The sequence below is a fragment of the Rhinolophus hipposideros genome, assembly GCF_964194185.1.
Source record: "Rhinolophus hipposideros genome assembly, chromosome: 10".
Taxonomy (NCBI): Eukaryota; Metazoa; Chordata; class Mammalia; order Chiroptera; family Rhinolophidae; genus Rhinolophus; species Rhinolophus hipposideros.
The window spans coordinates 39568254-39587181 of record NC_138056.1 but is presented as its reverse complement, the minus strand read 5'-3'; the positions used below and the strand labels follow the sequence as shown (position 1 = coordinate 39587181).

Below are 18928 nucleotides of genomic sequence, written 5' to 3'. Positions count from 1 at the left end.
GTAGACAAATATTTTTACAAAATAAAAAATGAATTATTAGAAAAATAAAATGAAAAGACGTTAAAACTATAAGCTTCTAATTTTTATTTTTAAATTGAACAAATAAAAATTTCATTAAATTACTATAAAAGTTTCTACACTCTTTTTCTATATTTGTATCATTGAGCACCAATAACTCAGTTTGCTGATCGATATTGGTTTTCAGACTACACTTTGAATAGCCCTGATTTGTAATTTACCATCCATTCCCCCTAGTGTTTTCAAGAGAGATTAATAATTCTCTTAGAGGCAGAAAGCTTTGAATAAAAAGATATCTGCATAACGTTGAGACCCTGGAAATCATGCACTGTTTACGAGTACATTAATGGAAATTGACCATTCTCCTGTCTTTATCAACACGACTTTATTTCATAGAATAGGTAAAAGTTACAAATAACCTTATGGTTCTTTTCAAAAACTTTCCCTCAAATCTCATTGAAATGAATGTAAAACCCTTAAGCTTTTCAATAGATAGCATTAAAAAGACTTTAATCTCCAAGACTCTTTGAAAGCCTGGGCTTATGTCCACTAATCCTGAACAACTGTATGACGATCCTTAGCCAAAATTAACTAAGCACCACCTCATTGAAAGACCTGCCTTAAACCAGATTCCAAACCTTATAAATATACCCACTTTGCCCACGCTCTTCCCCAGTCCAAGATGCTGCTAAGACTCTGTGAAGGCAGGGCTCTCCTTATCACAGTGTGCAACAAACTCTTTTGCCTTCTCCACAACTTACTGTGCTGGTATTTTCTGGGAGCCAGCATTCAACAGTCAAGACTTTCCTCTGTTCCTCCTTTTAGTCTTGCTCAGTTTCTTCCAAACTTCAGTACGCATAAACATTACCGAAAAGGGTTGTGTATGTGAAAGCATGCGTGAGCAATTTAAGAGATCTCCATGTAATATAATTCTGACCATGCCATCTTTAGGACCTAAGCCCTGCACACAGATATTAGCAAGTGGTGAAGAATAGAGATACACTGAATGTTAGAGCTGGAAGTGGTTTTAGGTGCCCAAACATCAGTGTGGGGATGAAAATCACCTGATTTTTCTGTCACACAACACCTATCTCTTGGTTTTACTTCCAATGTACTGAATCAGAATTTCTAAAGATGTGAATCTTTGTAACAAACTCCCCTAAGGAATTGTGATGCACAGTCAGGTTTGAGAACCACTATTGTCTTCCACCATTTCATTTTGTAGATGAAGAAATAGAGACTCAGAAACAGGAGTTAACTTGCCCCAAATCAAACATAGCTATTGTTTCTCATGATTCCTTGACAAAGTTCCTAGGGCTGGAGATCAGATTGGGCAGATTCCTTATGTATACAATATCCTGAACAAGAATGATTGATGACGGAATCAAAATACAATTCTATTTTGACTTTTCAACATCTTTAAGGTTGATCAGGGTGGTGGTAGGAGGGGGTGTGGCTGTCATAATCTTCCACCTGCTTCTGAGTGGAAGTTCTAGCGGTCACATGACTTCCCTGCTCTCTGTTAAGTAAGAGGCACTAGCTAAAGTGTAAGTTTTCAAAAAAGGTAAAATTAGGACTCGTAAGCAAAGATAAAATGAACACATACTCCACTGAATCTATTTAGCATCTTTGTTACACCTTTGTTCTCAAGAATTGTTGCTTGTTAGTTTTCTGATTAGCTCAAGTAAAGGCTGATGGGTTATTAAAAGGCTTTAGGAATGTGTCCGGGGAAGGACACACAGCTGGCCCGCTGAGGAACTGCAGGTGGGCACTGGGAAGAAATTCAAGGTCCAGGCAGCTTTACATTACTCAGACCATGTGATTTCTTGAGCACACTTCTTGGCTCCATTCTTTTGTTTCACTACTCATCAGCATTCATGTGCCTAAAAATGGACACTCCAGTCTTAAGTCTGCATGCTCATCACTACGAGCTCCACTTTTGATGTGTCTCTAGCTTAGTTCAGATTCTTGATTGAGACTATCAGATTGACTTCTCCAGTCAAGCATTAGCAGTTCTTTGGCTCAGGTCCATCAACTGTAGCTTCTTGGAGAAAACACACTGTCGAGGGGCTGTGTGAGTACTGTGTGTCCGAGAGACAGAGGAGTCCGACTTCAAGTGGGCACGCACGATAAAACGTGCCGTTTAGTCATTCCTGTTATCCCAAATGAGTCTGGTTATCACTCTTGCTTTTAGGCTGGATAAGTTTGGGGCGGGGCTTCTCACAGGAGCCCATGGTCTACCTTCCCGTCCATGTTTCCACCAACATTTGTGATCCTTCTTTGCACAAGTCACTGAGCTGCTCAAACCAGGGATGTCTCTAAGAAGCCTCAGCCCTAGGCTCATGGACTTCAAATTTCTCAGTCTTGGATTGGGGTGAAGAGGTTGGATGTGCCCAGTTATGGTACAACCGTGGGTTAGCGCAGGAATCGTCCCATGTGCCCAGTTGGTGGGCCATGAACACATTTTGGTTGACTCTCTTTCCTGGCACAAGACTCAGGCCTAGTAACTGTACAGGTAGAAATGCTTGGTAAGAGCAAGCACCTCCCCACGCAGTTGGGCCAAGACACTGGGAGACAGAGTAACAGGTTCAGCAATCCATCACCGAACCCCGGATCTATGTGGGGATCCGGGCTGGGTTCAGAGCCAGGGGACACGAGGCTTCCAGGCTCGAGCGCTCCCAAGCTGGAGGGACACACGCGCGCGCACACACACACACACACACCCCCCACCCCCCACCCCCACCCCCACCCGCGCGCGTCCTACGAGGGGCCCATGTGGGGCACGTCCCTTGCTCTGGGCAGGCAGGGGCAGGGGCGCAGGCCCGGCCGGGGCGACGGCCCGGGCGCACAGCTTCCCGCAGGGCGGAGGGCGGCGCGAGGGAGGGAGAGAGGGAAGGGAAAGGCGAGCGCGAGCTGCCTTAAATGCTTGGAATAATTCCGCTTCCGTTTGGAAAGCCGCAGCCTCAGTCCCGCCGCGCCCGCCGCGTCCGCCCAGCGCCAGCTCCGCGTCCCCACCGGCCCGCGGCTGCCCGCTCCACGGCCATGGCCACCTCCCCGCAAAAGTCGCCCTCTGTCCCCAAGTCCCCCACTCCGAAGTCGCCCCCGTCCCGGAAGAAAGATGACTCCTTCTTGGGGAAACTCGGAGGGACTCTGGCCCGGAGGAAGAAAGCCAAGGAGGGTGAGTGCGGCCCAGCCGCGCCAGCAGCGCGACCCGGGAAGCGGGGCCCTCGGGGTAGGGCTCGGCCGGGCGGGGGCGCGCCGCGGGTGCCCGGCGTGGCGGGGGCGCGGCGGCGCGTGCGCGCGCCTCCCGGGCACGTCTCGGCGGGGCTGCGCGTCCCGCGGGCCGTCGGCACCGCCCGCTGGTGGTCGCCCGGGCGCCGCTCTCCAGGGCCCGGCGGCGGCTCCCGGGCCTGGCCCAGGCGAGGCCTGCTCTGGGCCGCGAGCTGGGGCCGCGGGGCCCAGGGGCGCAGGAGGCGGCCCGCCCTGCAGCCAGCCCGGGGTGGCACCCTTCTGTAGGCCCCAGGTCCCGAAGGCTGGCGTTCCCCAAGTTTCTGCTGAAATGAAACTTTTCTGGGCGCCGTCCTCTCATTTTGTGCCTTTCACTGGTCTTTGAAATCAGGCCGTTTCCTAGACCTGCTGAAGTCCCGATGCTGGCAGCGCTGGCCTCGGGATCTTTTGTCCGTGCCGCGGCCCCGTGGGGCTCTATTACTGAGTAGATCAACATCAAATGTTTGTTGAATGAATGAGTGAAAAGCTGGCTTACCGAGCGGCCCCGCTGCCTAATGGATGAGACACACACTTCGCATCATGCCTGTGACCCCTCTGTGCACTCAGGAGTTCACAAAAACCGTTTTCCTTTTTCCCACCCTGGTAAATTGAAGTGATCGTGTTTTTTTTCCAGGAGAGTCTGCCTGGGAAATGTTTTGTCTCGTGGGCAGATTCTGCATCTTGGTTTTTGGTTTGAAAAATGAGGTGACAGTTCTGAAGAAGCACTAGTATGTCTGTCAGATGCATTGATAGCAGTCCCTTGGTCAAATTTCTTTCTTCCCCCCCCCCCCATGGTCAGACTGCTCAGTGGTATGGGAATGACTCGTTTGAAGGCTGTGATACTGAGATGTAAAACAAGTTTCATGTTCCTGACTTATCTTAAAGTGTAAAAAATAATTTAAAAAGAATTTCATTGTTGAGAATTATTAAACTTGACACAAAGGACTAGCCTTCCGTTCTCTGTATTGAAGTGAGAAGCAGCAAAACACATCCCCCAAAATGTTTCCCCCTATTTGGTTATTTTGACAAACCATTGAGTAGAATGCAGTTAACAAATCATGAAATTCTGGTTCTGAAAGCCCTTTTCTATACTACCCTTCTAACTTTTTCCTGTGCTGTTCCTGATATGGGCTCTCTAGCTTAATATTGGACAACTCAGAATTTTTGAAGCTCATGACCTACCAGGAGCGCTCACCCTACCATTGCCAACTCTTTAGAAAAAGTTACTTTATTGTAAAAGTGAAAAGTTTGTCTCTGTGTATCTACTACTACTGAGCTTCCCCAAAAATAATACCGGGTCTTATATTACTTTTTGCTCCAAAAGACGCATTGGAGCTTATGTTCAGGGGAGGTCATTCTGAAAAATCATGCTAGGGCTTATTTTCCGGTTAGGTCTTATTTTCGGGGAAACACGGTATTGTATTCCTGGAGCCAGGAGAATGAGTCTGATGGTGACCCTTTCACTTTTTTCAGGTGAATTAGCCTGTGTCCTTCAGTATTCCCTTCACTGGGCCAAACATCCTCTCTTCCAATAGCTGGTCCTCCTAGACCTGATTTTACGGCACACTGACATCCTGTCTTTTCAGTTTTGGTCAGGTTCCCCGCAGGAAACAGGTCAACTTAGTTGAAACTTTGATAACAATGTAGTGAAGGGACTATTTATGAAGGTGAGGGCAGGGTTAAGGGAAACCAGAGGGACGATGAGGAGCCTAGGGGCTAGCAGCAGATAGAGGGAAGCCGGTACCACCTCTAGACCGGAAGCGTCACAAGGGAAGCGAACCAGAGCCCTCTGAGAGCTGGAGCACGGAAGATGGGCTGCCTGACAGGAACTGCAGCTGTAGAGGGACACAGCCACTGCTAGAAATGCGGAGATGGAGCAGGGAGACATGGCACAGTGGAGACTGCATGTTCTCTCTCTCCTTGCCCTGCACCTCTCGCTGGTACTTCCCATTGGCTGGACCCAGGGGACGTCAGCAGGGGATCTAGGTGATGCAGTCTGTGGGGGTCAGCTCCCATAGGACACGGAGCAGTGCAGAGATAAACCCTAGTGGAGCTGCGGGCAGTGGAACATAACTAGCAGATCCTCTCAGAGTGAGCTGCCCAGAAGAGGACGTAGTACAGTAGTAGTCCAGTCTAGCCAATCACGATTAGAATAGGGGTATCACGTCTGTTCTAGCAGAGATATCATGTTCTATTAATGCAACCAAGGCTGCTTGTCTTTATTTTGCTACGGAGCTACGTTACACTGTTGTCGCTCATTGAACTTGCTATCAGCTGAAAGACATTTATGTTTGTTCCCTTCCCTTCCCTTCCTACATTATTCCCTTCCCGGTCTCAGATTTACTTAACTGGGTTTTTGAAACCAAGTGTGTCTTATTTTTATCCTTGGTATACTTAACTGCTTAAGTCCTGAGTCTGTCATTCAGTCTATTAGCTAATGCAGGAGATGTAAATGGGTGGGTGGAAGAGCATATCCTTCTCCGGATGGGGCCCCCATCACCCAGCTCCAGCTGCTTGCTGCTGCATGTGATGATTCTGTGAGCCCAGTCAGAGAGGGCAGTGGGGCAGGTCTGAAATGACCTGCTTTTGGTGACCATGTCCTGGGTCTCAGTGATCCGTGCTTACCTTGTCAGGACCCACTAATCATCACTGCAGTAACAATAAGGCTGGATCTTGCTCCAGATCCTGCATAATCTCACAGTTAGCTCTGCTTTGCAGAAACTGCCTTCTTTCACTTTCGCCCTAGTATTCCAGAACCTCCCATTCTTCGTGATTCCTCGAGATCACTGATGTTGGTCCACCCACAAATTATTTCAGTGCTTTGGCTTAGGATTCTTTCTCCTGGGCCCGAGGATGCCTATTCATTCATTTGATAGCATTGTAGGACATAAAGATTGGAAAGATATAACACACATTAGTTAAACTATTTAGATCGATAATTTTGTATGACAACATGTTTTCCTAAGAACACGTACAATATACATCATGGAATGACTATAAGTCTCACAAGAATACATTAAAACGTGTCATCACTGGTATTTCATAAGAAAAAAATAGCACGAGAGAGCAAAAGAGAATAGAGGTTAAAAGCATGGTCTTTGGGACCAGACGCATTTGGGTTTGATTTCTCGTCTGGCTCCTTATTTATTGCTATGATTTAGAACAAGTTCCTCAATCCCTTGAAGCCTCTGTTTCTTCATCCATAAAATGGGAATAAAATTTCCTTCCTTTATGGAGGTTGTGAGGCTTAAATTAGATAAAATATGTAATCTGCAGAGCATGGCACAAATAATAGTAGCTATTAAAATTGACAACTCAATTTCACATAGTCTTTAAGTTTGGAAGTAGTGTTTTCATTATGGACTGCAGAAGATTCTACAAGTTCTACAAATAGCCTAGTTGCCCATGACTGTATGAAGCCCATGTAAGCACTATTTTGGTCCCGTTGGAAATTACGGATTTTTCCTTGCAAGTCAGATCCTCCTATTTCTAAAATGTCACATTCCAGCATTTTAAAATATCAGAGCCCCTTCTAGTGAGTTGTAGCTAAGAGGTTTCTATTTTTCTTTGTGGATCTTCACTTTGGGGTTTCTAGTCACCATTTATGCCACACATGGCTCTCCTGTGTCAGTTCTTAGACTAGCCTTTCAGAGTCCACTTGCCGAAGGGCTACTTTTCATCTTTCTTCCTCCAGATCTATCCTCAAGACTTCCTCTTTCCAGGAATACCATTTTGAATTATATCTGCCAGCTGACGGTGCCCTAATTTAGGTCAGCAGCAATGGTTATTCTTATCATTTACCCATTTATTTATTATGCCTCAGAGTTTTACATTTCGTCCAGTACCTGAAGTATTTCATATGGGGTTTAGTAATTCTTACAATGCTAAGACTTACCACTTTGGTTCTCACTGGCTGTCCAGTATAACTGGGGGTAATCCCCAAACTCTGAAACAGATTTATGGTTTCTAGAGTGAGCAGAACCCTCAGCATGGCTGGGCAGTCCTTCTCTTCTCTCCTAATCTAGCTTGCATCCTCATTTTCCAAAGTGCCTCCTCAAACCCTCACCACTCAAGCTCTTCTCTAGACCTTGAGCTAGAAAACTAAGTATCAGGTATGAGCTTGTACAATTTCCCTTCACTCCCTGCTCACCCCGCACCCCCAGCCCATATCTGTACCTCTCCTTCCTGCTCCCTTCCTTCCCTAGTCCCTTCCAAGGAGGTACCTTTCCCCCTTTCTCCCAAGGCATTCATTTCTCCTTTCTCCCAGACTGGCTTAGCCAGATATGCTTTTTCTCATGTCCTCAATCTTTTTCATGCTGCTTTATTCCCCTAACATCCTGTAAATATGTTTGAGTCTTTCCCATTTGAAGAAAATCTCCTGATACTGGTTTTCTCTTATACTACTCACAGAGGTCTTGAAAGAGTTGTCCTGGCTTTCCCTTTGTTATGTCCTAGTCATTTCCCAATCTACTATTTCTATCCTTGCACTAGTTATTTATTGAGTGCCTACCATGTAGCAAGCACTGTGCTAGGTACTGGAATATGGCAGGAAAAAAAAAACAGACAAAAATTCCTGCCCTCATGAAGCTTATATTCTAGTAGTAAAGACAGATAATAAAGAGATAACGTGGTAAAATATGTGTATTTTGTTAGAATAGTGATAAGTGCTATACAGTGAATGCAGGCAAAGGGAAGTGGAGTGTTGCGGGATGAGGGATGGTTGGTAATTAAATAGGATGGATAGAGAAGACCTCACTAAGAAGGGTATATTTGAGTAAAGTCCTGAAGGAAGTAAGGGACAGAGACATATGTATATCTTGGAGGCGAGGGAAATTCAAAGGCCTTGGGGCAGGAGTGGACCTGGTGTGTTGAGGACCAGCGGGGAGGTTGCAGTATCTAGAGACAGTGAACACAGCTGTGGAAGGTGGTATGGTCTCAGGGGTAGTTAGTGAGGGTGGATCGGGTGGTGCAGGGCCCTAGAGGCCAAGGCCTTTGCTCAGAGTGAGATGGGGAGATTTTTGGAGGGTTTTGCACAGAGAAATAACAAGACCACGCTTTTGCTTTAACAGGATCACTGATGGTGTTAAGTGACTGACAGGGCAGGGGTGGAAGCAAAGAGGTGAGTTAGGAGGCTGCCATAAAGATTCAGGTGAGAGATGGTCATGGTCTGGAGATGAGTGGTAGCAGTGGAGGGGTTGAGCATTAAATTCTGGATATAGTTTGAAGATATAATGGACAGGATTCACTGAAAGATTGGATGGAAGATGAGAATGTAGAATCAAGATGACTCCAGGGTTTTTGGTTTGAACAACTGGAATGACAGAACTGATTTTAACTGAGGTGGGGAATTCTGCAGAAGAGCTGGTTTGGGGAGAAAAGGCAAGAGCTCAGTTTTGGCCCTGTTTAGTTAGAGGTACCTACTGGTGTTCCAGTTGCCATGTTGAGTTCACAGTCAGTTCTAGGAGTCTAGTTGTGAGTGGGGTATTGAATGTGAAGCCCTGGAAGCTGCTGGAGTGTCCATTCTATTCCCCCTATTTACGCTTCATGAGCTGAGGTTCCAAACCCACTGTCTCCTTTTCAACCTTGATTCCACTTGGGCTCTTGGTGGTATTTGGCATTATTCAACTTTCTCTTTTCCTTAAGGTTTTGTTCTCCCTTGTCCTTATTTATCCACATTGAATTTGCTCCCAGTGTCTCTGATGACTCTTTTTCAGACTCTTTCTCAAGCTTTTCTTACCTGTTTGCCCCTCAGTAGCATTTCCTGGGGTTCTGACTTCACCTGCTTTGCCCTTTGTTTCTTTTCTCTCATAGATTATCTCTCCTACTCCCACGGCTTCAACAACCATCTATCCATTCCTGAGTCTCAAATCCAGATCTTCACCTGTAGTCCAGATATGAGATGTGATCAAAAAATACAGTGAGTGTTTAAATTTTAAAAAATTATTACAGTAAAAGACACATTGCCATTAATCACCCTCAAAATACTCCCCCTCACTTCGAACACACTTATCCCATCGTTCTTGCCACTTTCTGAAGCAGTTCTGGAAGTCCTCTTTCGTGAATGTCTTTACTTCATCCACCATCATGACAACGCTCTGTGTCACACATTGCTTCTGGTACAGCAATTTCTTGTCAAATAAAAGCATTACAGTCGGTCCTCATCCACCTTATTCACTGGATCTGGCACCGTGTGACTTCTGGCTCTTTCCCAAAGTCAAAATGACCATGAAAGGAAAACATTTTGAATTGATTCAGGACATCGAGACAGCCACAATGGTGCAACTAAAGACACTCATGAAAGTGGCAAGAATGATGGGATAAGTGTGTTCAAAGCGAGGGGGAGTATTTTGAGGGGGATTAATGGCAATGTGTCTTTTACTGTAATAAATTTTTTTTTAAATTTAAACATTCACCATATTTTTCAACCATACCTCATACATCTTTCCACCGTCTCCTGGATATGTCTCAGAATCCTCAAACTCAACATGCTCTCAATGGAATTATTTGTCCCACTTGCCCAAATCTGCTTCTACTCCTCCTCCTACCAGCTATTCCTATGTCAGAGGCCAGAAACTTTTTTTTTTGCAAATTATAATTTTTTATTAGTTTCATGTGTACAAAACAACATAATGATTAGACATTTACACTCCTCACAGTGATTAAACCCCCTCAAGTCTCCCACCCATCTGACACTGTACATAGCTATTACAGTACCATTGACTATATTCCCTATGCTGTACTTTACATCCCATGAATACATAAGTATATGTATATATATGTATATACACAGATACGTGTGTATATACACATATATATGTAATGCATATGTGTATATATATATTACAGTTGACATTCAATATTATTTTATATTAGTTTTAGGTGTACAGCGCAGTGGTTAGGCACTTATATAATCTATGAAGTGATCCCCTTGATAAGTCCAGTGCCAGCAACTTTTCCTTAAAGGGCATATAGTAAATATTTAAGACTTTGCTGGCTTTCCAGTCTCTACTCAGCTCTGCCCTCATTGCCATAAATGATAAGTAAATGAACAAGTGTGGCTGTGCTCCAATAAAACTTTAGCTATGGGCACTGAAATTAAAACTTCTCATAATTTTTATGTGTTACAAAAATATTCTTGTTCTTTTTCAGCATTTAAAAATGTGCAAGCCAGTCTTAGCATTCGGGCTGAAAAAAACTAGATGGCAGGCTGGCTATGGCCGGGGGCAGTAGTTTGCCACTCCTGCTCCATTCCATCCCCCACGTCCAATCATCTCTCGTGAAGTCCTGCTGATTCTACCTTCTAAATATCGCTGTCTTAATTTGGGCCTCTTAAGTGCTCTTTGTCTCCTTTGAGATTGTTTATTTTTTTAAATGTATCATCTTTATTTTCCACCTGAAATATTGCAGTCTCTACCCTACTAGTCTCTCTGCCGCTGGGCCTGTTTTGTTCAGCCCACCCTTCATGCTTTTGCCAATATGTCCTTTTATTAAATACAAAGATAATGGGTCCCCAGGACATACTTCTTAGCGTGACGTCCAAGACCATCACTGTTGATCCTTCGTCTAGTTTCCTCTATTTCTCTTTCAGGAAGCCTCCGTGTTATCCATACCAAACCACTCTTTATTCCCTAATCACATCATGTTCCTTCACATGTTTTAGCCTTTACACATGCAGTTCCATATTTCTGGAATGACCTTTTTTCCTTCTCTATACAATAACTCCTCTTCAGTCATTAAGACCCAACTCAGCTATCCCCCTCTGCTTGATGCCTTCAGTGGTGCCCCCAGGAAGAGTGAGATGCTTCCTGCTCGGTGGTCCCACACCACCGTGTCCATACCTCTGTTGTAGCACTGGCCGTATTTCATGGCAGCCATTTGTGCGTGTGTGCGTCTCATGCTCCGGTGTAAGTCCTAAGTCCTCCTCCTGTAACCCTCCTGCCTCCTGTAATAGTGAACACATGATGATATTGGAATTTCTATGGAATTAATGCCCCCATTTTTACTTGGGTGAAAAGAGCCCACCACAAACTGGTTGTGTCATGTTAGACAAATCTTCCCCTTTGCCCATTTCTAACATCAGGGGATTAGGCTGAATAACCTGGTAGGGCGCTTGCTGCTCTGCTATTCTGTGATTTCTGCGCTCTCATTTCACCAGGCTTCTCTGAAATTCAGTTTTATTGTCTGTGTAGGGTGGTCTGGGAATGACATCATCACAAAGACCTCTTTCTTTTCTTCCACTAATGAAGGCACCTCTGTGTCGGGAGGAGGAGATGGAAACCAGGATAAGTGGGCCCTGGCCCAAGGACACCTCCATATTAGGAAGCGGTCTCCTTGTCTTACGGAATATCTCTATTTGGTTAATAAGCACAGTCCGTAATTATGTTTTAGCCGTTAGTATGGGAGAAGGGATTCTCGAGATCCTCAGGTAAACATTTATAAGCATCTAAAATCTCCACGTACTGTCATGGAAAAAAGAACACATTTGGAAAAAGTGCTACAATGATTTCAAGACTTAAAAGACTTTAAAAAATAAAATACTTTTTAAAAATGTAAACATTCTGTTAAGTTTTCAATATATTCTGTAGCCTGAAATCAGTAAGAAATCCAAATGAAGACTTTGCCTGAGGCCCAGTGTCAGAGGCCTCATCTGCCATGGCCCTGGACCTCATCCTTCCCTTTCATTTTCCCTGTAGACTCCAGAAGGACAGAAGTGTGTTTGTTCTGCTCTCATTTTGTATCCCTGGGTACCTAGCACAGCACCAGGTATTTACCAGGTGCCTTTAAACTGGTTCTTAACGAACTGCCTGAATCATCAATGGGCATCTTATTCCAACTGAATAAGAAATAAGGGTGTCCCCAGGTTACTTCAAATTCTACTCTAACCTCAGATGACTCTTCTAGTCTCCTGATTCCTCGCTTCTGGCTGTGTGTGTGTGTGTGTGTGTCTTATAAAACTGCCTTCTCTCTCCCCCCAGGAATCTCTTTACTCTTTACTCTGGAAGATATTATCACTTAGCCCTGTTGTTTGACAAACACACAAAGGCCCCTGAGACCAGAGGTTTGGGTCCTAGAATCTGTGGGTACTGATTGTGCACTGGCGGCAGTGAGCCCGCCAGGAGGCCCTAGTCAGGGGTGGTGAGGAGACTGAGTGTAGGAGCCGGCATTTTCTGTTTCATCCAGGAAAGCTTGCTTTGTGGAAATGGCATCACACATATTCATGTGAGAGTGCTGAACTAAACAAGGGCTGAGGTGAAATAGCCTCTTTGTGAGGTTTGAGGGAGACAAGACAAATGTGCAGACGAAACTCTACAAGGGACTCAGAATTCCTTTAATTCCCCAAGGTTGGCCCCAAGGTCCTCCCCTGCCCATCTCAGCTTCATTTATTCACTGAGTACAAAGTTAAGGAAATCTGACAGTCATCCAGAGGCAGGGCCACTGTTATTACCTCTACAAGAGAGTTCCGTCACTGTAACTCTCCTCACTTCAACCTACCAAGGGAAAGAACCCCCACCAAAAGAAAGAACGGCTCGGTGCCACACCTTTGCTGAGCTTTGCCTCATCTCTGTTCATTGCAGCTGTTTCAGTTTTGTTCGGGCCTGAGACAAATGTTTGCATGGTGTGGGGATCAGTATAGGGCTCACCTACAATCTGGTTCTGCTAGGGTTCGCTAACTGATAATTCTAGTTGCTTGGAATGCACCAGCCTGCCAAAGCCTTAGAAAAACCAAACTCTGTGACTAGTGTCATTGTTTTCCCTTCAGATCAGCCTTAGGGAAATGTTAGGCCGTGGATGGAAGACACAGAAACTTAATCAGTTTAAACAAATATTCTGAACTTTTGAGGGAAAGAAGAATGAACCAAGTCACTTAGCATCTGTCATTTTTGAATAAAAGTTTTTTTCCTTTCCCATTATAAAATTGACCCATGGTTATGGGATTTATGGGGAAATAGAGAAAACAATCATGCAAACAGTCATGGAGTTCCAACTCCCAGAGGCAATAACTATTAGAATTTTGATTTCTTTCTTTCTATTGTTCTTCTTCAATATAATTTTTTTATAATTGTGAGCATACCATATATATTAAATATATAGTCTGTATCATTTTTCTTTTATTGAAGATCATACAGATATAGTCTGTATCATGTTTCATTTATTATGCGGTAAATATTTTTATGTTATTGCAAATATTTTCATACATACTTTTTATAGGTGCATAATATTCCATTGAGTGACTGTCCTATTATCTACGTAAGCATTTCTTTTAATTCCAATGTTTTTTATTTTAGAAATAGTGGTGCCTAAGCTATTTTTTTTAATATTCAGAATAATTTCTTTTGCATGGAGTCCCAGAAGTACAATTATCGAGTCAAAAACTGACAACTGGCTTGCTTATTACCAATGGTTTATAATCGATAATTAGGGGAAAATTACTGCTTTTGATTCTGGGTAGTCTTCCTGGTAGGTTGTTTGAAAGGTAAACCGACGTTGTTAGGCTGCAAGTTTCTGGCTGGCAGGGTGAAGACACCTAAGGTGTGTGGTGGAGTGGGGTGGGGTGGGAGGGTGAGGCGTCAGGGGAGTGTAGATTTCCAGCCCAGCCAGTAATGTGTTCAAAGTAAACTCTAGTCCAGGCAGGCCTTTCTTTCAGAACATTTTCTTATGGCCATCCTCCCATTCATATATGGCCCCATGTGTCATACCCAGTGACTGCTCTCTTATAACAGGTCCCCAGGTGTGGCCGTCTTGGGAATAGTCATCCTTGTAGCTCCCCAGGGAGTCACAGCCCCCACCCCCGCCCCTACCGAGTCCCTCTGAATTCCCACCACTCCTGCGTGAGACCCAGTGGAAGTTTGGGCAAGAAGTCCCTCCTTCCTCCTTGATCACTTCCTCTTCACCTCCCAAATTCTGAGTTCCTGGACTTGTCCCACAACTTGATAACCACAGATAGTCAGACAGGAGGGAATTGCAAGACCGTAGGCTAGGTGCTATGGTAGACAAATCTAGGTTCTCAGGGTTGCGGGACCCTTAGGAGACAAATGCTCGAAGCCAGAGGAGGAAGCCCCCAGATGGACAAGAGAAGGGACAGGATTTGGGAGCCTTCTGAGTTTCAGTTGAAATTTAACCGAATGGGCAGGGCTGATGCCTCAGGGGCTGTTTCCTCAACCTGCATTAGGCAGCAGTAGTCAGGTGTCTCATTGCATCTCTTAAGAACAGCTCTGAGCCAGTTGGAACATGTAATTATCACACGGAGCACTGCAGGGAGTATTTCTGGGGAGTCGCCCGTGGAGGCAGACGCCCTCCCTGGGAGTGATGTCTTGAGGGCATTTCTTTCACCGTTGAATCATACGCCCCATTCCCTTAGCTCATTCCCTTATCTCTTGAAAATCCAGAGGCAACTCCCCTCTTCCATGCTGTGAGTAACACTGCCTGACACTGAGGAGCATGCATGATGCCCTTCATGAAAACACAGCAGATCTGGGTGGTGATAACGTTGGACGACTACAAAGGGGTAAGGCTGCCAGCCTGTTTCTGTTCCCTCAGCGACATAAACCCAGGTGGCAGGCCTCCCAATCATACCAGGGGTCTCAGTGGAATGCACCTATGCCATTCCAGAGCCCACTCATCGGGAGAATAATTAATCTGCCAATTGCAGTATTGCTTTGCCTTTTCAATTCAAAACAATTGTTCCTAAAGCAGTTATTGTCTTGGGCCACGTGGCTTTGGCTGGGCAGGCTGGGAGCCCCTGTGGGGAGATGAAATGAGAAAGGAGTCAGGAAGAGGGTCTGCAACCCCGATCACCAGTTTCGGGACAGGGCACTGCAGGTCAGCTGAGGCAGGCTCAGAGGTGGCAGGGTGCAGAGACTCTGGGCATCTGCTGGGAGCCTGAGTTCTGAATCAGGGAAGGTCGTCTGAATCCATGGTGGGGTCTCAGATTCAGGTCCCTGGGGACAAAAACTGGCAGAACTTAGCGGGCAAGTGAGAGCCCTAGCTGAGTAGGTGAGGGGCAGGGGCAGGCGACAGTCTCAGTGTGGACTCAGGATTCGCAGGTCCCACAGAGTGGAGGTGGGTGGGTGGGCGAGGCAGCCAGCACTCACACAGGAACCGAGGTCTTGCCTCTCACCTCATCCCCCTACACTCCAGGCTTAGGAATAAACTCAGTGGGGAGGGCTTTTCCTTTACCATAAAGCTGAGCTATCCCTGCCTCCCAGCCTTGTGGGACAGACCTGCCAAGGACAGGTAGTTAGTTAATCATGACAGCTGGGAGAGGCAGGGCAGCAGGAACAGACAGTTTTGATGCTGTTTGCAGAACATGGAACGAGGGTAACACAACTTCATTTTAAAGCAACTCAGGATATAGCCCCTTGCGAGGAGTAGCAACTGCCTCTTAGTTAAGGGTTGCAAGGCTCCTGTTGAGGGGCTCAGTGACCCCTCCAGCACATTCCCAAGTACCTGGAGAACAGAACAATCATTTTGCTTGCTTTTCCTCCATGCCTGTCATTATGGTAAATTACAAGGCTCCCATGATGACTATGGAGAGGCAGACTGATTTGTTCCTTCTGACTGTCGCTGTGCTGAACTTGGCTGGGGTGATGGGCACCCAGATTTCACACCTTATAATGGCCCTGCCAGGGGTGGATGTTAGCACAGTTGGGAACTGACACTTCAATAAATGAGAGACATTCTGCCACGGAGATCAAAGTTCACAGTTGCTTAAATTGGTGTTAGAGCAGGTGGGTAACAGGAGTCCAGGGTCACGAATTAGATAGCAATTTTCGTTCAGTTTGTAGGGTCTGAATGTGTTTTTCAAATGACATGACATCAGTTTAAGTAATTTGGACTTCCAGTTATGTAGCCCTTTCAGTATTATTGATTTTGGAAGATGTGATTCACGGTCTAGCCTATGCTACTTGGGAACAAACAAACAAACAAACAAAAAAACACAACCCTGCTTGTATCTCTGGTGTCAGACTGTTATATTTGTGCAGGATTGGTATCAATGGGCTGTCAGCTTTCATGGGACCGTGAATGACAATTTCATCTCTTACCTAGATGAGCTGGTAACTCCTCAAGCTACACTTCCAGCCATGACCTGTCTCCTGAGCTTCAGACTCATTAGCATGTGTGTGTCATGCATTGTCACTTGCACACAGAGATGAACCTGGATTTTAACATAGGGCACAAGTTCCCAAAGCCTTCTGTTGAGGTGGGAATGTGCTCTGGTTTACGATGGCATCTCAAATCCAGAGGAAACATGGTCTGACCCATATGGAGGAATGCATAGTTTTTAAAATAGTGTGGCCTTATTGAGATATTCACGCATTTAAACAATATAATTCAATGATTTTCATAGTATATTTACAATTGTGCAACAATTGACACAATTTTAGAACATTTTCATCACTGCAGAAAAGAAACCCTATACCCATTAGCAGTCACTCTCCCTTCCCTATTCCCTCACTCTCAAGTAACCACCAATCTATAGTCTATCTCTCTAGATTTGCCTCTTTTGGACATTTCATATAAATGGGATCATGCAATATGTGGACTTTTATTACTGGCTTTTTCACTTAGCATAGTGTTGTAGCATGTATCTACTTCCTTCTTTTTTATGACTGAAAATTATTCCGTTATATGAATATACCACATTTTGTTTATCCATTCATCAGTTGGTGGACATTTGGACTGTTTATACTGTTTGGCTATGAAGAATAATATGGCTATGACTTTTCAAATACAAGTTTTTGTGTGGAAATATGCTTTCATTTCTCTCGAGTATATATGCAGGAGTGGCATTGCTGAGTCATATGGTGGCTCTTAAGTTTAACATTATGAAGAACTGCCAGGCTGTTCTCCGAAGGGGCTGCCCCGTTTTACATTCCCACCAGGTGTATGAGGAATCCAATGTCTCCACATCCTCACCAACGCTTGTTGTTATCTGTCGTTTTGATTATAGCCATCCCAGCAAGTGTGAAGTGTACCTCATTTCTCGTTTGCGTTGCCCTGATGGCTAGTGATGTAGAGTATCTTCTCATGAGTTTTTGGCCATTTGTGTATCTTCTGGGCACTGGTTTTTAAAATTCCATAGAGTTCAGTGCACATCTCCTCTGTCTTGAGCATGGTGAGAGCGCTGGCCGCTAACCCAGAAAGCTGCACGCTGTGGAAGTCTCATTCTTCCACTTTGTTAACATCGGCAGTAAGTGCCGGTGGCTTGCTGCAGCTTACATTAGGTGCATTTCATTTTGCAGAATAACTATATTCCTGAAATATTTCTTTTTAAGCAAATGGTCATAGTCTTATTATACCACTGGCTTTCATTATTAAGTTGGAAATTGTGTGGCTGGAATAAAATTTTAGCCCCCAATTGCTTAAAAAAAATAAAAAGTCATCCTAGGAAAACAGCAAAGATTTAAAACTTGTACATTTAAAGTGGAATGTGGAAATTCTTCAGGATCTACCATGATTTTTCTAATAATATTTGTAACACCAATGATACTAATAAGTGCCTCAGGGACAGGCACTTATGCAGTGCTATTATGGGCCAGGCAAGTAGCTGATCCTTTACAACTATTAACTTATTTGATCTTCCTAACAACCCCATGAAATAGGTATCACTAGCATCTTTGCCCCCTTACAGATGAGGAAAATAAAGGACAGAGAGGCCAGTAATTTACCCAAGGTCAAGACTAATGCACTAGTTAAGGTAACCCTAGCTGCTGTAACAGATACCCCCCAAATTCTCATGAACTTAACATAATAAAAGTTGATTTCTTGTTTATAGCGGAACCCGGTGGCATCGTTCTTGATTGGATTGCCTTCTGCATGGTCACTCAGGGACCTAGGCCCTTTCTAGCTTATGACTCTGCCTACCTCCAGGTTTTTTCAGTCCTCGCCAATCAGCTAGTGGGTGAGAAAGAGAGTAAGACTGCAGTGGGAGGTTTGCATGGGCCAGGCACAGACATGCATCTCTCAGTTCTGCCCACTGGCCAGAACTCAGTAATGTGGCCACACCTATGTGCTAGAGAGGCCAAGAAATGTAGTTGTCTGCCCAGAGGGAAAGGAAATGAGTTTTGGCAAATACATGCATCATTTTGCCATTGCTAGCAAGCGGAAGACATGGGATTTGAACCTAGGCAGTCTGGCTTCAGAGACTTGCTCTTTTTTTTTTCTCCAATTAGTTTCAGGTGTACAAAGCAATGTGATAGACGTTTACACTCCTCACAAAGTGATAACCCTTCCCAATCTACTACCCCTCTGACATCGTACATAGCTGTTACAATACCATTGACTACATTCCCTATGCTTATTTTATATCCCGTGGAAAAAATATATATATTTTTTAATTAGAGTTGACATTCAATATTATTCTACTTTAGCTTCAGGAGTATGTGCAGTGGTCAGGCATCTACATCGTCTATGAAGTGGTCTCCCTAATACGTCCAGTGCCCATCTGGCACCCTACATAATCTTTACAACATTATTAATTATATTCCCTATACTGTATTTCATATCCCCGTGACTGTATTGTGATTACTAATTTGTACCTTCTAATCCCTTCACCTTCTCCCTCATCCCCACCCCCTCCCATCTAGCAGCCATCAGTTTTGTTTTTCCCATATCTCTGAGTCTATTTTTGTTTTGTTTGGCT

At 44.7% G+C, this 18928-nt stretch overlaps 1 protein-coding gene across 1 annotated transcript in view; it reads left to right on the top strand.

Moving 5' to 3' along the window:
• Positions 1 to 2791: 2791 nt before the first annotated feature.
• Positions 2792 to 18928, top strand: part of PARVA (parvin alpha) — a 153724-nt gene continuing 137587 nt past the window's right edge. The window contains exon 1 of the mRNA XM_081064230.1: positions 2792 to 3196. Coding sequence (XP_080920356.1) covers positions 2941 to 3196 — 256 coding nt within the window. The 5' untranslated portion in view covers positions 2792 to 2940. The remainder of the gene's footprint in view (positions 3197 to 18928) is intronic.